Genomic DNA, 20,014 nt, shown 5'->3' with positions numbered 1-20,014 from the left:
AGGGCTTCCTGAAATGTTTCGCATAGGCCGCATGATGGAGCCTTTCTGTTTTGCCAGCTACCTAAAAGATCACAAAAGTGCTGTTCGCAATAGGTCCCAAAGAAGAGGAGTTGGAAATTAATGCCGCCTGCGAGATAGCAGACCAGGTACTTATAGTTCAGTATCGACGCGAGCGTTCCTTTTTAAGCCTGCTGTTAGGACCTAACCACTAAACAACGGCATCTACAGATTCTCAGCAAAAGACTATGATTTCCAAGATCGCTATAGCAGTACACGTCGTCTTGACGCTGGTTATACTTATTTTGACCGTCAGAGTGCTCCGCAACGAGCAAAATGAGAAACAGGGCATAATAGAAATTCTAGTGCGTGGCTTATCGCGCTGAATCAAGCGGGACTAACGGCAGTAAAGCTACATGAAGAAGCGCGGCGCTTCGTTCAGGTTCCTGACGTAGTTGGGTCTATTGCCACAGCGGTGAAGAGTGCGGCGTCCAGCGTCGTCACTGCCGCGGTAGCATCAGGCGAGTCTCTGGTGGCCGCGAGCCTGCCGTCTAGCGTATCAGTGGGCACCAAATACGTGTGTCTGGCGTCCGAATGCGCCGCAATCCCGGGCTCTGCCTTACGTCTGATCCAAGATCTGGCCTCATTCCTTCCTTCGCCTCAGGAGACCAAAACGTTGCAGGACCTAGTAGACAGATGCCCAAACCTTGAGACCGTCTTGTCCGCAGGTCTAGGATTAGTTTTCGCCTCGACCATACTGTGTCTTGTCGGCATCAAGTTCAGACTGCTCCGCTTCGTGTCCCTGGGACTGAGCATTGCCGCTGCGGCTGTCTTTGTGGTGGTGACGGTGTTTGCAGTGTCGCTATACAACACGTCTAAGGGTGTGGCAGGCCTACTTGGGGCCAAGGCCATCAAAGGAGACATTGTTGGGGCTTCTATTACAGATATCGTGGGGAGTTTAGTAATTGTCGTGCTGATTCTCGTGCAAATCATACTGTAGGCAAAGGGTTGTCAGGCCATAGTAGTCATTGATTTCGAGCGGCAAAGTCTGCTTTTCTTCAACCCTAACCCTGGAGAAGAGCGTGAGACCATTTGTTTGGACAAGAGACCCACGGAAGCTATTGCTCGCATTCATACGATAAACCTGAGAGTGTCATCGGTAAGCACGACCTACCGTTACTTGACCCAGGGGATGACCACGTGAGAAGCCCGATGCACTTGGTGCGATGAATTACGTTTAAGCACAACTATTGCAACGGATTTTGACCAAAGTAAACCATCCAACATGTCTTAAGTCCTTTACAGAGACATCGCCCGCTGTGTCTAACACTGCCTACATACAATCCCATAGAGCCCGCAGTGAATAACGATTCCGCCGTCTACCTGGGCGCCATGGAAAGGCTCGTAGTTGGGGCAACGAAGAGAGGATTGCTGTTGGCAACCCTCCTGCCAGATATGCGGACGCAGAAACCCAGGAGAAGGTGATGTGCTCCAGTATAGCTACAAAGTAGATGAGATTTGCTGATGTGTTGGCTGGCGTCTGGCAATGTCGCAAGCTGCTAAGCTGTTCTGGGGTTCTCTCTGAAGAAGGATGCGTGTTTTTGCGTGAGCGTGCCTGTGTGCATTTTCTAGCGCCTGTCGGAGGAGGCTCTTCACCGAATCTTTCGGTCTGTCGCCGATAGAATCATCGTTCGCTAATGGCATTCTTCCAGGGGTGAACAAGTGGGCTAACAGTGGCCGTGGCCTTTGTTTGACAATGCGTGATAGGCTCTCTTCTGGTCCGCAACTGTAATAAAATGAATGGTTTCGGATTGAGATCGTTTCTAGGCGCCGGTTTGGCGTTGTTAAGCAAGTTGTAGCCAGGGCAAAGCCGTGCCAGTATCAGTCCTCAGCCCAATGTGTCTGAGTCATTTGTATTTCAGCCGCTTTAGATATCACAAGTGGTGTCGGAAACATGAGGTATATGCCTATGGCTATCCACACATGTGGCTCAGAAAGCAACAATCAGCTCCTGGCACAACCGAAACCAGAGTCTCCTTTATATTCTCAAGCTTTTTGCTCTTTGAGGGAAGACAGCCGCTTTTCGCTATTCTTGACGACACGCTAAGCAAACATCAGCAGGTGCTGCGTGCTCGAACCAAGCGCTTCCTTTTCGTGGAAGCCAACAACAGAGCTTGAGTGATCCTTATTACTGAGAGAAACTCATGTCTCAAACTTACCGCTTACGTATTTACAGTAGCAATTGAAATCGGTTTCCGGTTTTCAATCTTGCAAGTTTGTAAAATAACAGCTATTAATGGCTTATGTTGCTGACGAAGCAGAAAACATCTTGGCAACGGTACCAGTTGCGTGGACCTGCGATACTTGGCTGCAAGATCCAGAAACAGCTGCAGTCACTGTCCTGCGGATTATTCTGGATAATGCATAGTTTGTGTTCTTTTGTGAAAGGACACAGTAACCCCAAAAACAGACCCACGGTGACGACCTGCTTATTCTGCTTCATTCCGTGGCTCGCAGCAACAAACATGTCGATTATTCACCCTTAGCTGTTTTTAGCTTCTGATTACTGTTGACGAGCCGGCAGCCGAATCGGTACTTGAGCAGTATTCGACCCTCCCGAGCTTCAAAGCTTCAAAAGCGTCTTCTCAGACGGTGAATTCTGGTGCTGATGCGAACTTGAGCCGCTTGATTCTCTCGATTAGCCCTGGCAAAATCAGCATATATTAGACAACCCCTTCAACAAGGATCGAACATCGCAAGGCGAAATCACTTTGCTATATAGGAGTATACATATCGAATGCCCTTCAACAAGCTTTGAATAATCAGCCTCACGCGCCTCACCTGAGTTTCGCTTGTTGCTAAGTGTATATGCACATATTCATCAAAGCATAGTGATGAGGAGGTCGATGGAAGTAAACGTGAGGGAGAATGACGGTCGAGTGAGGTTGCACTTAGTCATTATTATTGCTGATGTCATACCTCTGTGTCGTTTGCCAAGGGTATCTCCGATGTTCTGCCGACGGCCTTTTTGATAGGTGTCGTCCGAACGTCTCAGACCTAACAAAACCCTATCGGACGATTGGCACAGACAATGGCACCCAATCTCACTGCATCGCAGCACGAGCTCATTCGCGACATGATCATCAGTAGAAGTTTTACTGACGTTTCTATTGCCAGGACTGCAGGATGCACTCCGCGCACTATCTATAACATCCGAGCCAATCTAGAGGGCAGATTCTTCGTAACCAGCCGATCAAGCTTGTGCCGAAGGGTTCGTGTCCAAAAGGCATTCGGGGCGAGGACGAGATCCGGTTCGCTATCTCTGGCAACTAATTTCTTGTTCGCTGTCAACTTCCATTCGATAGAATAGTGAACGCAAGTAGGTGCCTGCTCATCGTAGAGATCATCTTCATCCCAGTCACTCAGCTGCAGCAAGGGAAGTTTGTCGCCACCAGGCGGTGTCTGGCTTGGGCTGTGTGAGGAGGCCATCTGGATGTCCTCAAAGTCATCTGCCGCGGGGCTAAGAGTTGCACGCTGGCCTCCATCAGAATCGGCAAGATCCGGAATCCGTCAGTCGGATCAAAAGCAGACCAGTCAAACTCGTCGAGTGTCAAATCGACAGGACGATTCGTAGATGCCATCGCTCTGGTTGGCAAGCGGGGGCTGATTACATGACGTGGACGAGGTTTGAAAGAGCGTGGGAGTGGACATCAGAATAGAATAGAGCTACTAGGGCCACGTGGCTGTTGTTGCCTGACTAGACAAAAGCCTGAATAGGATCAGAGGCCAGCCCCACAAAACCGTTCACTGTGCAGTAGTGCCCAGAGCACTAAGAAGGTCGACTACCCTAAGGTCTACTGTGATGTGCCTGCGGAGAAGCGGCAGAACGGTGGGTGATTCCCTCTTTTGTTGCACGCAGTGGACAGCACAGCGGACTCGGATGCTTCAACTATAGGAACCGCGAAGAGGAAATGTGTTGTAATTGTTAGAGGAAGAGCGCGTCTTCTCCTAAGGACTGGCCGTTATGCGTAGATGTTGTCAGACGATCAAGTTTGCCATGAACACGGAGAGACTAGATGCACAGATCATCCAGCGATAAAACGACCTACAATCAGCTTCAAACTTCACTTCACCAATCCATACATAACCAAGGACATCCCACCCACCCTCGTGCGATAGACAGCAGGACTGGTTTTGACCGCCAATGATAGGACGCTGAACACTTAACCTTGAGACGGCCTGTTACTAACCCCATGAGCAACCGAAGCCATGATAGAAATTGACGAAGAGGATATACGTGAAGATGGAGACTACCCGCATGGGCTTCTGGAAGGCATGTATTTCAGCGATAGTAAAGACAGCATAGATAATCATATAAGCCCTAAATAGCTTAGTCGGGGGAGGGGGGTAATAAACTATGTATATGTATGTGTATACACAAGGGAGACACTGGTGGCTACGGATTTGCGAGTCGCAAGACAATAACCTTTCCAGAGTGGCAACCGATTGCGAGTGTAGAGTCCTGCAATGCTGAACATGCGGGGCGAAATTCGACAGGTAGCCAGAGCAAGTTTTGGTCGTGCCATGTGATCCAATTACCATCTGGGCTTATGCCAATATCAATTCGTAGTCTGGTAGTGTCATATTTGCCGTTTGATTTCGAGACAGACTGCCTTAGACTGGCCTTATCCGTGGCTATCGTAGCCTTATCAGTACGGAGGTACGCATTGCTGGGCTCGAATGACAGAGTTTGGGTTACTCCTCCAATGTTGACTGCTTGCGTGCACTCGCCCGTACCGGCATGCCAGATCCGCACCGTTTTGTCGCTTGATGCTGATGCCACGAGCGTTGAGTCGTGCGAGAAGGCTACTGAGTAGACATTACTGCTGTGACCCTTGAGTTCTTGCATGTACTCGCCCGTATCAGCATGCCAGATCCGCACCGTGCCATCGTATGATGCTGATGCCACGAGCGTTGAGTCATGCGAGAAGGCCACCAAGTTGACCCAACTGCTACGACCCTTGAGTTCTTGCGTGCACTCGCCCGTATCGGCATGCCAGATCCGCACCGTGTCGTCGTATGATGCTGATGCCACAAGCGTTGAGTCGTGCGAGAAGGCCACCGAGGTGACCCAACTGCTGTGACCCTTGAGTTCTTGCATGCACTCGCCTGTATCTGTATGCCAGATCCGCACCGTGTCGTCGTATGATGCTGATGCCACGAGCGTTGAGTTGTGCGAGAAGGCTACTGAGTTGACAGAATAGCTATGACCCTTGAGTTCTTGCATGCACTCGCCTGTATCTGTATGCCAGATCCGCACTGTCTTGTCGTATGATGCTGATGCCACAAGCGTTGAGTCGTGCGAGAAGGCCACCGAGTTGACAGAATAGCTATGACCCTTAAGTTCTTGCATGTACTCGCCAGTATCGGCATGCCAGATCCGCACCGTGCCATCGTATGATGCTGATGCCACGAGCGTTGAGTTGTGCGAGAAGGCCACCGAGTTGACAGGACTGCTGTGACCCTTTAGTTTTTGCATACACTCGCCCGTATCTGTATGCCAGATCCGCACCGTGTCATCGCGTGATGCTGATGCCACGAGCGTTGAGTCGTGCGAGAAGGCCACTGAGTTGACAGAACTACTGTGACCCTTGAGTTCTTGCATGTACTCGCCCGTATCGGCATGCCAGATCCGCACCGTCTTGTCCTTTGAAGCTGATGCCACAAGCGTTGAGTTGTGCGAGAAGGCGACCGAGCTGACAGGACGGCTATGACCCTTGAGTTCTTGCATGCACTCGCCCGTATCGGCATGCCAGATCCGCACCGTCTTGTCGTTTGATGCTGATGCCACGAGCGTTGAGTTGTGCGAGAAGGCTACTGAGTTGACAGGACGGCTATGCCCTTGAAACTTTTGAAGGCACTGATCCCAATTCATGTCGGCATGTGGCCGGAGTAAAACCCAACTAGGAACTTTGCCTTCGAAAGTTTGCCTGACGATACTCTCGTGTGGTGTAAAAACAATTGAAGAAGAGTACAGTTGAAGCGGCGCTGCGTCGATGGCAAAAAGATTAAGACGGATGAATCTGGCGGCATCGCTCAAAAGTTCTCGTAGCTCACTCTCACATGATATCTAAGTAATTTAGTAAAGTAATGCTGTGTAGGCACTGTCTATGAATACGCACCGTCAGCTTATTTTGAAGACTCTTGAGTAGTGAAAGGCTGTCATATGCTCTGCCCATCAGGCTTAACGTTTCAAGCCAGTGGAGGAAATGAGACCGAAAGAAGTCGTCAACATCCCTAGCAAGACTATCACTAGCCCCCGCTTGGTCCGTGTGATATGTCCAATGAAGGCATGCATATTGTACTTCTGGGGATAGGTCGTTGTTGACTTTTTGTACGTCAACAGTAGCTCGCAATGTAGCAGGAGCTCGAAGATCGCACATGTCCTCGTGCAAGGACTGTTTCAGCAGTGCTAGGCATTTTGCTGCTAGCTGACGATGGGTTTGTCGTTCGTCGACCCAGAATCGGTTCCTGCTCTGCTGCTTAGGATCTACAAGGAAATCCCTGAAAGAGAGATGCAGCAGTCGTACTGGAGACGTTGGACTTTTAGGGATGCTGAGAACCGAATGGAGCATGTCGAGCCGGCCGTCGATAACATGCCGAGGAATTCCTAACAGGTTTTCTAAAGCTGTGGTGGAAAGAGGGCTTTTGAGAATAACGATAGGTCCAACAATACGGCGGAATTCCTCAATGACCTTTTCTTGGTCGAATGGCGAAAGTTCAGTAAGTTGCTGTTCTAGAGCTGGCTGATATGTTAACTCGAGTTTGGACTGTAAATCAACTTCTGATGATCCCGTTCCGGTCTTGTATTCCAGGACCTGACGCAATTGATGGCGTGGATCTCCAAATCTACGCTGTGTGAGGAAACGACACGTCGTCGCGGCAAAGATGAACAGCGGGACCGCCATCATGACCAGGGTCTTGATGTCGGATTGATCAGGCCAAGTCGGAGGCAGCTGTCGATCATCAGGCACATCACTGTTGTAATCCGCCCTGATCTTTTCGAGTTCATGCTGCAGAAAGGCTGATATATCATGCTCGACAATAGATGGCGGTATCTCGTGCAGCAAGAAGTCGTCGTACGTGCCCTTGACTGCGTCCTGGCTGAAGCCTAGCCTCACTGGCAATTCTGGCCTGCTAGTGATGAAAACTTTCAGCCTTGGTGATTGAATGTCTTTCACCCGGCAAAGCAGCCTGACGACGGTCTTAATGTGATCGTCCCGCTCACATTCGTCTAAAGCATCGACGACAATAATAACATAACGATTATTGCAAGGCTGCTGTTGAACCTTCAGAAGCGGCTCGAAAATGAGCTTTTCGAATTGATTCTGCAATCTCTTATCGTAGATCCTTGGCTCAGCATCAATTACCTCTTTGACATGTTGAGCCAGCATCGGTAGATGACTGACTAATTGTAAGGCCATTGTTGTGAAGACCTTGGACGCGTTGCTGCGGTCTGCTTCCCCCCTCTTGAAGAAAAAGCTGGCCCCGAGCTGGCGATGCTCAGCCATTTCCTGTGCAACAGTCCGAGAAACGGTCGACTTTCCTGTGCCTGCCATACCCTTCAGCCAGAACACAGCTTGGGATGTCGGGTCGTTCGCCCATGCTCGAATCTTCTGAAGCAATTCGACTCTCGTATTTGGCAGACATGTTGCGCTAAGTTCTTCGGCTTGGGAATCGTAGGAGGCTCCGGGAGCAGTTGGCAGTTTATCGAGGGCGAGCTTTTCGTCGATATCGAGAACTCCCACCCTGGCACACGCTGAGATTAGCTGCGGCATACGTACGAGGATCGGAGAATCATACGCTATATCTAGTTGCAGACCAATTGACAGAGTTCGAGTGCATTGCTCTATGTCTTTGACGACACCTTCGATCTCCTTGCTCTTGAATGGCCACTTCAAAGCCCGAAGGATATGCATTCGACTGAGAACCTCACGCGCGGTAGAGGGGCGCAGCTTAGACTCAAGTTGCTTGAGAAGGTCCTCAGCTCTGCGCACGGTAGTGACAAGCTGGCCTGAGGCCTTCAGTTCAGCGCCTCGAGGGCCTTTGAGAAGCTCCAGGGCGTTGCTGGCGATGGCTCTAAGGCCGTTAACTTCTTCCATAACCCGCGTGATGTCATCTCCGGCGTTCTTGACGGCTTTGTAATATTCGACACAGTGTGATCCAATCTTTGCCGATAGCTCGACGATAGCAAGAACAGTGCCAGTGATGCCGAGTGCCTCTGCCATGGCTAGGGCTTCGGGACAATGTTTCCTATCGGTTATCACCAGATGGACATCGGCATGAATGGGCGGCAATGGTTTTGGGTTGGCAATCTCTATCAGGCAGCAGTGAGGCGGGGTAATGCAGCACAGGTAGCCACGTGATACTCAGCTGCTGATCAGGCTCGGCAGCGGTCAGCTCGACCCAGCGCGCTTATCGCAGCCCGACTCGTCCACAAACACGAGGTGGTAAGACCGGAAGGCCGACAGCTCATGCAGAGAGAAGTCTCGCAGATCCGTGTTCCTCTCTTGAACAACGCGACGGGCCTTCTTGCTCCATCCAGCCGAAGCCAGGGCACGAGTAATGCTCGAGGCCGTCACTATCGTATCAAAGTCGTTCGAAAAGAATATAATCATCTCGTCTCGATATAATTCAGGTTTTTCGATCAGCCGTTCGCACACGGTAAGCATTGGTGGAGTGATGCTTTCTTCGCCGTCCGACCCCGGTCGATGGGGCTTTCGTGTGACCGAAGCATTCGAGGTTGGCTCGGATGTTGTGTATGGTACGCGGGGTGCATCCTGCAGTTCTGGCTATAGAAATATCAGTGAATTTTCTACTGATAATCATATCTCGAATGAGCTTGTGTTGTGATGCAGCGAGATTGGGTGCTATTGTCTGTGCTAATCGTCCGATAGGGTTTTGTCAGGTCTGAGAAGTTCGGACAACACCTGTCAAAAAGGCTGTCGGCAGAACATCGGAGACACCCTTGGCAAGCGACACAGGCATGACATCAGCGATAGTAATAACTAAGTGCAACCTCACTCAAGTGTAGGTGATCCCGCAACTGGGTCTCTCGACCTCCTTGTCACTTGTGCCTTTTGTTTTACAATCATTTTTTTTTTAATTTTTGTGCCAGTGCATGAAGTTCGAGCTCGGGGCGTGAGCCTGGCTGTTGATTGTATGTGAGGGCAGTACAGTAGTTGTGCTCTTGTCAGAGTGACTTCACTTTGCGAAGTTCGGTTCCTGTTGAGGGGGACCTCTATTATACTCTTTTTGCTACGGCTAATCTAGAGAACCAAGGGGCTCAAGTACGCACAGATTCAGACTTCACCGTCCGAGAAGATACTTTAGGAGTTTGTAAACGGCAAGACTGCACACCTACGAATTTGGCTGGCGGTTGTTATTGGCAGCCAAAAGCAGCTGAGGGTGAATAATTGAGTTGTTTGTTGCCACGAGCCACGGTGCGAAGCAGCATAAGCAGTCGTCACTGTGAGTCTGTTCTTTTCGGTCACTGTGTCCTTTCACAAACGAGCATAAATTGTGCATAGTCCGAAATAATCCGCAGAACAATGATCGCAGCTATTTCTAGATCTTGCAGCCAAGTATCGCTACTCCACGTGACATGTACCGCCGCGTGGATGTTTCCTGCTTCGTCAGCAACATAATCCATTAACGGCTTTGGTTTTAAAAACTTGAGAAGTCGAAAACCGGAAACCTATTTCGGTCGCAACTGTAAAGAATGAAGCCTGTTGCAACTGCTATCCCTTGCATCCAGGCCAAGATTAGGCCGGCCAATGGAAGGGCTGTCTTCCTATTCCTGCGTGGTTGCAGCTGAAACCAACTGGACGGATGGAAAATTGTCGGCCTCCACAGATTCAATTGCCTTTGGCTGTTCTTAGCTACATCGTATCGTAATGAGATTACTTCGTGCAATGCATCCTCAGATTCGACGCGATTCTGTTTCCCAGTAAGCAAAGCTGGGAACTCATATGCTGTAGAGTCTCAAGCAAACATTCGACTCACGCCTTTATCGGTCTGTTGACCAGACCAACTTACAACCCATGCGAATGTTGGATGGTAACAGGAGTCTCAAAAGCGATATAGCAGGTAGAAGACATTTATATAAGCAAGGCTCACGGAATATAGACCAAATATAATATTGAAGTAGCAGATAGTCGTTCTTCGTAAAGAAAAACTAATCCCACTTAGGCTTATCTGTCTATGAAACATGACGAGGAAGCAAGAGTAAGCACGAGTGGGTCCAAACAAACCATTCCAGAATAACCCAACCTTCAGAAACTCTAACCAATCTTATTTCGACCAATCTTATTTCGCCTTCAAAGAAGACTCCTTCAACATCCCCATCAGCGCCTCCATATTGTTATTCAAGATGGTCACCATGTTTTTCATTTCCTCCATTCCCTTTTCGAGACCTTGAACTCTGCCCTCTAGCGGTTCGAGGGCACCTTGACCCTTGCCCATAGCTTCATCCATGCCCTGCTTTCGCTGGTCCGGATGTTTGTCGGTTGCTGAAGCTGCCTGCGTCTCTTGCAGGTGCCTGCGACGAACCGGGTCTTTCTCCAGCCTCGAGGGATCGTGATACTCGCTGATGTTTCCAGCTTTCCACGGCGGGGAGATGTTGTCTCTGCTACAGACGTCCTCGATCTTGGCTCTCGCGCTTGACGAACCGAGGACCTTGCTAAGGCTACTAACGGTAAGGATCTGAATGCCCTTGGAGCCGAACTTAACGCAGCAATCCGCGGATGGGTTTTTCTTTCCAGCAGCTGTATTCTTGCACTTTGTGTGCGACTTGGTGACCCAAAGCAGCTGTTCGAAGTCGTCGCGATCGTCGCAGGACCACTCAGATTGGCCTTCCGCAAGATCTTTCGCGCCAGTCATTTTACGGTACTTTTCGACCTCCGAGAGCCCAGTTTCCGAAGCCGACTGGAGACGTCGGATGACTCCTCCGTCTTCTTCTCGCGTCTCAACACACACTCGGAACCCGAATCGCCCCTGCTTTCGCGTTCCTATGATGAGAGAGCCGTCGGCCGCCTTGGCGGTGGTCCACGGGTAGTCGATGACGGCCTGGACCCCAGCAGATTTCTCGGCTTCAGCAGGCCCAGCAGCAAACGCAGATTCCTTGTCTCGTCCTTGCAAGTACTCGTCTGCCGTCACCACTGCCCAATCTCCCGGAAAGTGGTTTTGCTCAATCTCCATGTCAATCAATGCCTTTTCCTTCGCAATAACCTCCCGGGCTGACTTGTTCGATCGGTCGCCGTCAAGGATCTTTTGATTCTTGTAGACTATGTTATAATGGGTGCTGAAAAACGACAGAGGGATACACCAGCAGTCCTCGGAAATCTTGGCCTCATCGGCGGCCAACGTTGTGTTCATTGCTGAGTTAAAATCCGAGATCAATTGGTTGCAATCATGTATATGTTTCAGTGCAGCTTGGTGGTCAGGATCGCGTCCGAGTTGATGAAGCGCAGCGGTTGCCTGATGGTAAATCTTCTTGATATTATCCGGCGGGTTGGGCACAGGTTCTGGCATTGGGGTGTCTCCATCATCATTATCATCAGGTAGCTTCTCCTTGCCGTCCCATTGTACCACTTCTTCGATGGGAAGATGGTTTACTTCCAGCTTTTCTGCCGCGTTTTGAAGTTCTGAAGGTCATGTTAGCATCTGACCAGCCGTGAGATGTAAGTCAGTCCCACTTTCGAAAGCCTTCGCAGCATCCGGATGATCAGTGACATTCTTGTGCAGCAGACACCCTAGGCGTTTCCATGCGGCTTCCTTTTCTTTCGCTGTGGAGTCTATTTCGACTCCCAAAATCTCCGCATATGAAGTATCAGGGCAGCCAAGAATCCGCCGACTCTCCGTGATCACCTCGAGGCGTGCGCTAGCTTCGTTCGGAGGCTCGCTGCCTTTGCTCCCAGTCGCCCCGTCCGGGGTATCTGAGAGGACTTTGGAGGCCTGCTCTGTGGCAGCAGCTACCCTCTCCCGGTCAGCTTCGATCCTGCCATCTTCGACGCCTGGTGTCGGTTCAGGTGACGGAAGAGGCAAAGTCGTTACGGTGCCTTTGGCGTCGGAAGAAGGGACTGGGTTCTGCGGAACAGCTTGGTTTTCTGTGGACATGATTGATGAACTACGATATGGTTAGAGTGGAACAAGACCGTGGTGTTGAAAGCGGTGACTTTGCAGCTTCTTATACTTTTGGGGTGTTGCGCGCCACAGCAAGTAGTTGAGAAGTGTCTGCCGTTCAAAGCATATGATACTTTTACTGAGAGCTCAGAGCTTCTATAGGCTCTCTCGAGCAGCAAGATAGTCAGACGCAAAGGAGCCTGTTGAGCCTTTAAACTCCCAGCAAAATTGTAGAGCCAGTATGTGATAAGCTGATAGTTGCTCGTGGTATCGCAGCTGAAAATGACTGAAGCTAGAAATGTCGATCGTATAATCTACGTACTATGTTATATATTATTACAATAGAGCCTACAATAGAGTCTACAATTGAGACGTAATCCAGTATGGGCTCCCACCAGAACAGCAGCGTGACTGAGACAAAAGCGCACCACGTTGTTACCGTAATGTGCGCGTGAGGGGGCAGTCGAGAGCAGTTGTATGTAAGACATTCGCCAACGCATTTCAATTGACGCGCACAGCCGTCCAGTATGTAACTTCTTTTGACCACCGCTCGCGTGTTGAACATGCAAAACTCGGAACATCTCATCGTTATTGTCTATGCAGTCTCCGCTCTCAGCCTCTCTCTGTTCTTCGTCTGCCTGCGTTTTCGCTCCCGCCTGTCGCAACTGGTCTCTATTGTGCGTGTTCCTATCCTCAGGTATCTAGTCTATCCGACCATATATAGGGAATGGAGCTGGGCCGACGTCTTGGTCCCGACAGCTTACCTGACGTTCAACATTCTCTGTCTCTGGTTTCAATGCTCCTCACTTGCCGATGCAGGACGGCGTGCGGCGTATCTGGCTCTCATCCACATGGTTTTTCAATTTGCGGTGTGGCATCTTGACTCGCTGACGAGCTTACTGGGTCTTCGATGGCGCGTGGTTCGCCGTCTGCATGGCTTGACGGGCATCATGGCTTCATTGCTTGTCATGTTTCACGTGATCGTTGCCCAGATATCTTCTACGTCATTCCCATTGGATACACCTGACAACAAAGGCGCGGTTGTGGTAAGCTGTCCAAACTCCGAAGCCCATGTTCCGAGTGATCTGTTGACTCGAAATGGTAGGCGGCGTCAGCGATTGGAGGTCTTGTGCTGCTTTCCTTGCCAGCCCTCAGAGACAGATACTACGAACTCTTCATCCGGCTCCATCATGGCATGGCAGTCCTGTCCATCTACGGCATGTGGGAGCACCTGGCTCGGCAGCCGGCCTTTGCTCGTCTGTTCCTCTACGTGTTGATCGGCGTATCTGCCCTGTCCCTCCTTTTCCTATCAAGTCTGATTGTCTACCGCAACGGACTTTTGTACTATGGCTTTCCTCGGGCGTCCATCAGCAACTCCGGCGATGTTGTCATTGTCGAACTGAGATTGTCACGTCCTATTATTATTAACGCCGGACAGTCGATAAGTCTGTGGGTACTTACGCCATCGGCGAGGCTCCGATCACTCTGGCAAACACATCCTTTTGTGGTTGCATCATGGTCCGCCTCACCTGTCGACACGATTCACTTGTTGGTTGAGCCTCGCTCGGGGTTGACTCAGAAGCTCCTCCAGTGTAGCAAATTGCAGAAGGCCCAGCAGACTTGCCCTGCCGTCTTCGGTGGCCCCCACGGCATGAGCATCCCAGTCACCGACTATGATGTTGTCCTCATGGTTGCTAGTGGCTACGGCATCGCAGCGCAGCTGCCGTACTTAAAAAGGCTTATTTACGAGTTCAACAGCCGCAAAGCCCGTACCCGACGCATCCACCTCGTGTGGAAATTGGAGACTATCGGTAAGGTGCTGCTGGCTTGCGTACTCTGTCTCGCTAACACCTCAAGAACTGGCTGTTGCTGTCAAAGATCTACTTGACGGTGCGCTTGTGGAAGATACATTGGACGACGGATACGTAAGTTGCGTCGCAGAGCTTATTATTTTCCAACTTACGCATACTAGATATTGAAAATATCTATATTCATCGAGCACATTTCTCGGGGTCACGACATAAGTCCCCGGGCTACAATCGTCAAAGGTACTCCGGACCTCGGCGCCATCTTTTGCGAAGAGGTCGAAGGCAAACACATACGAAAGGTCCAGGAAAACGAAAAGAGAAGGGGGGACATGGTAGTCTTAGGTACGTTAGACCTCCAATATGTCAGTCCTTATCCTCATTCACATAGTATCGTCGTCGTCAGAGGTGAGGCATGCTTTACGAAGGCTTGTTCGAGGATATTTGGGAAGCAAGGTCGATATGATAGAATTGGATTACCAGCCAGGCAAATGAAACATGAACACAGGTGCACATTCATTCAGCCCAATACGTAAGAGTGGGGCAAAACTTGTCATATGTCTTCCTGTTTGATAATAGACCAGCAAACAACGCCCTTATTACCCTCTATCGCCGCATCTGCAAACACCTAGCATATCTGATAACAGACTACGCATACCGCTCGTCGAGGTGAGGAAGATCTAGGCACTCGTTTGCTGCACAACTGACTCGCCGTATATCGTGGCACGGTTGAGAGGGCCTTTAATGACGGCATGTAGAAGCGGGGTTGGTTCTCGCTATATACTATACAGTACACGCTGTCCCTCCCGTCCTCCAGATCTTACTCGTGAGTCACTTCCGTGTTCTATCCATCCCTAGTTCCCACTGGTGCCCTAGTTCCGTTATAGTAGTCTGGTCTCCCCTATGAGGTAGACTTTTGTTCGGAGTATAGGTTATGGCCTATCTCTCAGTACTGCGGGCAGATCTTCTGGAAGAAGTTTGTCACGCTAAGGAAGGCCTGGAAGCCTTCATGGTCAGTGATTAGCCCCTTGAAGTAGCGCTCAAGAGATCCTATAGGTCCTATAGGCTCCTGGCGACCATAAGGGTAGAGGGTAGGCCACTGTTGCCTCCTCACTAAGGTCTTTCGGCAGTAGACCAGATGGTCTACTTCCTTAGCCTCCCCGCAAGAGCAGGTGAGCAGTGCTTCTGTATGGTTGAAGCGTTGATGATACTGTTCGAAGTCCCCATGGCCTGATCGGGCTGCTAGGAGATGATGTACGATTACCCGTGGTAAGGCTAGTTCAGGGGGGCAGGCCAGGGTAGCCTTAAGCCCTAGTTGTATATAGCGAGAGGCTGCCTCTTGCCTCCACCATTTCCCATACTGGTGTCGTTTACGCTCTTGAGCAAGCCGCTTGATCCCTGCTAGGGTAGCTAGTAGGCCTCTGGGGACTGGTAGCGTTGTACCCTCCTTAGCTAGGCTATCAGCCTCCTCATTCCCTTTTATCCCTTGGTGCCCTGGGGACCAGTGGGTTTGTATATTGTGTATCCTAGCTGCTTCCTGGATCTCTAGGAAGGCAGCTTGTGAGGATTCCGGGGCCTCACCTCGGATCCCCTGGATAACGCTAGTGTTATCGATACAGATGTGTATAGGCTGGCCTTGGGAAGTCAGGAGGGCCCTTCGGAGCCCTGCCCTCGCCCCCTCTACCTCGCCGTCGAACACTTCCGCAATGCCGAGGCGGCTACACCCTTGAGCTATGCGTTTGTTACTGCGGTAGATAACAAAGCCGAAACCTGTAGCCCCGTTAGGGGCTTTAGAGCCGTCTGAGTAGATGATCGTATGGTTATCTGGCACAGTCTTAAGCCAGTCTTGAAACGCTTTAGCTGCTTTCTCCTTGCTTCGTCCAGCTGTAGGGTCTTGTAGTCCTGAAAGATGCTGCGGCTGTAGGAGTAACGGCCTTGGGCACCTAGGTAGGAGGGCTGCTGTTCTTTGTAGTCTTGTTTGCTGCCGCCCTGGCTGTGAAAGCCTAGGGACTAAAGGGTGCTGTTGGTCAACCTTCTGTAGGCGTGTAGCAAAGCGTAGGCGTGAGAGGTGCTGCGGCTGTAGGAGTAACGGCCTTGGGCACCTAGGTAGGAGGGCTGCTGTTCTTTGTAGTCTTGTTTGCTGCCGCCCTGGCTGTGAAAGCCTAGGGACTAAAGGGTGCTGTTGGTCAACCTTCTGTAGGCGTGTAGCAAAGCGTAGGCGTGCCCCTTCGAGGGCTACTTTTGCTGTTGGCAGGCCAGCATCTCGAAGGAGGCTACTAGTAGGCGTAGTCTTCCAGACGGGTAGGATAGCCCTTGCTGCTGCTGTCATAACCTTCTCTACCCTCTTTATTAAGCCCTTCTGCCTTGTACTAACAGTAGCTGCCTGGTTATTAGCACTGCTGCTAGTAGCAGTAGTGCTGCTGTTTCTAGCTGGTCTCTTTAAACCTGCATACCAGGTCTCAGCTCCATATAGGGCGGTTGGGAGGACACAGGCAATAACAGCTTGGCGGGCAGCAGCAGCTGGGAGCCCCCCTTTAGTGTTTGATAGATGGCGTAGGAACTGGGCTACCTTCTTTGCTGCTGCTACCTTTGTATCGACGTGGTGCCGGAAGGTGAGTTTCTTATCAAACCAGACCCCTAGCCATCGTATAGGCTTAGTTGAGGCCTTAATAGTTAGGTCCTTTGCCTGTATCTCTGGTAGGTCTACCCTCTGCTTATGTTTCCTGCTGAAGTGGATTGCTTCACACTTAGCTGGGTCAAACGCAACCTTATTATCAATACCCCAGTTGAGGATCTGAGTTATCTCCTGGCCAAGGGCTGCAGAGTTTCCCTCTAGAGAAGGGCTAGTAGCTAGCAGGCCTATATCATCTGCATAGCCGAACCGTAGCTTCTGGTTATCAGCTAGGATATCAGCTATATAGAGCAGAAAAAGGATAGGGGATAGCGGAGAGCCCTGAGGGAGCCCACAGGATAGGGGGAAGTCCTCTGTAGTAGTCTCCTCTAGCCTGACTCGGGCGGTCCGGCTAGAAGCAAAGGTAAATATCAGCCTAATCAGACTACTAGGCCAGCCTTGCTGTCGTAGCCTAAGAATAAGTCGATTTCGTAGGACAGAGTCAAAAGCCCCCTTAACATCCATTGTTGCTAGAGTTGCAGTAAGCCCTAAGTCTAGAGCCCTTTCGATCTCATGGGTTAGACAGGTTGTTAGGTCGACTGCAGCCCTCCCTGGCAATGCCCCAACCTGCTGTGGGCTGGCAACCCCTTCTAGGATAGTAAGATAGGCCATCCTTTTTGCTATCAGCCGCTCTAGGCCTTTGCCTAAGCAGGATAGCAGGGATATCGGGCGCCAGGACCCAGTCTTAGAGAAGTCTGTTTTCCCTGGCTTCTGGATCATAACAACCTCTGCCTTGCGGAAGGTTCTTGGGAAGTAACCTGTCTGAACGCAGGCCTGAAAGAGCTGCTGTATAGGTGTAGCTATAAGGCCCCAAATAGATTGTAGTAACTTTGTAGTAATCCCATCAATCCCAGGGGTTGTAGCCTTTGTGAGAGTAGCCTGGCGTACTTCCTCTATGCTGACTGTGTGCTGCCAGGGTATTAGACGCCTTGCGACTATAGGAACAGTGAACGGGTTCCCAGGTAGGTCGTCTGCAGCATCAAATCTCTCTAATAAGGCCTTCCGCAGGGCTTGGGCCTTATTGTAACTGTTGTTGACAGCCTGTCCATCCACTATTAGAGGTGGGGCCTTGATAGCTAGCCCAGACTTACGCCAGCTTAGTATCTGGTATAAGTTCTGGTTAGACCCAGCCTCCTCAATCTTAGCAGCCCAGTAGGTGCGTTTTGCCTTCCTGACTGTAGTCAGAAAGGCCTTCTGCTCCTCTAGGATAGGCAGTGGTATTACTAGCCTAGGTTCTTGGGCTTGTCGTCGCCTAGCCTCAATAGCTGCTCGATGGGCCTCTGAACACTCTTCTGTCCACCAGGGGGCTCCCCTGCCCTGGTTAGTCCGTCTCTTCCCTACTGCTTCTATAGCTGTAGAGAGGAGGCTGACTAGTTGGGTAGCTAGAGTGTCTATTTCTGCTGGAGTAGGTGTATCCCCTAGGGTAGGTAGGGCTGGGATCCCCAGCTTAACTAGGTCAGCTAGCCGGAGTATAGCTGAGTCTGGGACTATAGGGTGGCTAGTCTGACGCCTCTGTTCCTGGGCCTTGCTTATCGGTATAATAGTCGTAATAGCTTGATGATCAGCCCCTGGGTGTATATGTGGGCTAATATAGGCCTCAGCAAAGGGGATGTTTGAGAAGGTTAGGTCGAGGGTGTGCCCATGAGTGTGGGTAGCAGCTCCAACCTCCCCAATAAACTCAAGATCGTGGCCTTCAGCCCATTCCGCGATGTCGTCTCCCCGGTTCCGGCTTCGGGAGCCAGGTTCCCAGTATGGGCAGTGCGCGTTAAAGTCCCCAGCTATAAGAGTTCCTGCTAGCGGTTGATAGCCTAGGAGGGTACTTGTTGTATGGTTTATAGGCTCGCCTGGTGGCCTATAGACGTTTGTGATAGTGAAGTTACCAACCTTAACCCATAGGATATCCCTTGATTGGGTAGGTCTTTGTTGTTGTATTTGCAGCCTTAGACCTTTACGTGTATAGGTCATAACCCTAGGCCTTGTGTCCCTGCTGTTCCAGAAGTCTACTGGCACATAAGAGTTATAGCCTGGGTGTGTGTTAATTTGCATCTTATCTCTATAGCCTATCCAGGGTTCCTGGATCAGTACTATATCGATCTGATCTGCCCAGCAGAGCTCTAGGAGAGCTGTGTGAGCTGGACTTATCTTCCCCACGTTACACTGGGCGACCCGTAGTACCCGTGGGGTAGCCGTTCTGAGCCTACTGCTCTGAGTCGAGGTCGAGGTGGGTATAGGCATTAATAACGTTATAGTCAGGCTTCTGTGCTACCCTCTGGCTTCTGCTGCTGCTTGGAAGCGGGCGGATAGGGCGGTTAGTTAGGGGGAGGGCATCAGAGTCCTCAGTTTCATCCTCATCCATACTGCTGCTGCTTCCAGCTATGCTAGCAGTATCTGCAACAACAATTGAGTCTTGTGTAGGTGTGGGGGGGCGAGGGCGCTTTGATGACAGCTGTTGCCTCTGTGTAGCGCTTAGCCTAGCTTTAGCTTGTTGTGTGCTTCCTGGGGGGCAGGTCTGACTGGTAGAGAGGTTCTTGGTTGCTTCCTCTCCAGCTTTTCTGATCCCTCGTAGTTCCTTCTGAGTTGGGATAGTGAGGCTCCCATTCACTAGTAAAGGTCTAGCTGGGCAGTCTGTATGGCTTGATGGGAAGGGCCCATAGCAGTTAGCACACTTAGATCTGGCTAGGCATAGCCCAGCCTCATGAGTATCTAAGGGCTTGCTGCAGTTCTCGCAGAGGGCTTGCCTGGTGCAAAAGCGGTTTGAGTGAAAGCCCTGGCAGCCAGGAGAGTGTCGCTTAGGGGTATGCTTCCTTGGGGGAAGCAGACGGGCAGGGCCTGACTGGCCAAACAGGCGGAAGCCTTCCTTAACCTCTTGAGGGAGGGCAATAATCAGGCTTTGCGTGGCTGTAGCTAGGTTAGGGCTATCCCGGGTTGGGCGCCAGGAGAGAAGTCTTTGCTTTGTCCTTAGAAGGACCTCCTCCTCTATTTCAGATTCTAAGCCTACCCTACTACCATCAAGGCTTGTGAAGTAGAGGGGGCAGAATGGGATGTTGTACTGATACCACTTTGTAGGCACCTCCACCTTTTCAGCTGTGAGACAGTTCTTGATCTCAGGGGCCCTCTGGAGGAGTAGGGCCTGGATTTCCTTGTTCTGGGGCCGGAGTGAGAAGCCTGTAGCAGTATGGCGGACCTCAACTAGGTCCTGCGGCTGTAGGTTGAGCTCCTTTGTTACTACCATCTTGACTGAGTGGGGGGCTAGGGTTCTGGACGTAGGGATATGTTCTGCAGGGAGCCGGACTAGTAGGCGGAGGTCCTGGGTCTGTTTTGGTTTGTTTGTGTTGTTGGTGGCCTGCCGGCCTGTTGT

At 50.8% G+C, this 20,014-nt stretch overlaps 4 protein-coding genes across 4 annotated transcripts; 2 read left to right on the top strand and 2 right to left on the bottom strand.

Annotated features, from left to right (window-relative positions):
• Positions 1-245: 245 nt before the first annotated feature.
• Positions 246-1,715, top strand: CGGC5_v005818 (uncharacterized protein; the record flags this gene model as incomplete). Its single annotated transcript, XM_032028023.2, has 5 exons — positions 246-362; positions 410-922; positions 998-1,156; positions 1,398-1,478; positions 1,710-1,715. 5 exons carry the CDS (start codon positions 246-248, stop codon positions 1,713-1,715), a joined length of 876 nt encoding a protein of 291 aa, XP_031875659.2.
• Positions 1,716-4,453: 2,738 nt separating this feature from the next.
• CGGC5_v005817 (Vegetative incompatibility protein HET-E-1) lies at positions 4,454-8,285 on the bottom strand (the record flags this gene model as incomplete). Its single annotated transcript, XM_066151526.1, has 5 exons — positions 4,454-6,127; positions 6,180-6,294; positions 6,494-6,528; positions 6,588-7,806; positions 7,861-8,285. The coding sequence occupies 5 exons, from the start codon at positions 8,283-8,285 to the stop codon at positions 4,454-4,456; spliced, it is 3,468 nt and encodes a 1,155-aa protein (XP_066009129.1).
• A 2,080-nt stretch (positions 8,286-10,365) lies between these two features.
• Positions 10,366-12,174, bottom strand: CGGC5_v005816 (uncharacterized protein; the record flags this gene model as incomplete). Its single annotated transcript, XM_032028021.2, has 2 exons — positions 10,366-11,702; positions 11,754-12,174. The coding sequence occupies 2 exons, from the start codon at positions 12,172-12,174 to the stop codon at positions 10,366-10,368; spliced, it is 1,758 nt and encodes a 585-aa protein (XP_031875661.2).
• Positions 12,175-12,743: 569 nt separating this feature from the next.
• Positions 12,744-14,480, top strand: freB-7 (Ferric/cupric reductase transmembrane component B; the record flags this gene model as incomplete). Its single annotated transcript, XM_066151525.1, has 7 exons — positions 12,744-13,226; positions 13,286-13,493; positions 13,619-13,698; positions 13,772-13,991; positions 14,038-14,105; positions 14,153-14,330; positions 14,377-14,480. The coding sequence occupies 7 exons, from the start codon at positions 12,744-12,746 to the stop codon at positions 14,478-14,480; spliced, it is 1,341 nt and encodes a 446-aa protein (XP_066009130.1).
• Positions 14,481-20,014: the final 5,534 nt, after the last annotated feature.

The sequence above is a fragment of the Colletotrichum fructicola genome, assembly GCF_000319635.2.
Source record: "Colletotrichum fructicola Nara gc5 chromosome Unknown KSG_Nara_v1_contig03, whole genome shotgun sequence".
NCBI classification, from domain to species: Eukaryota; Fungi; Ascomycota; class Sordariomycetes; order Glomerellales; family Glomerellaceae; genus Colletotrichum; species Colletotrichum fructicola.
The sequence above is the reverse complement of the archived record's forward strand: the minus strand, read 5'-3'. Positions and strand labels throughout refer to the sequence as shown.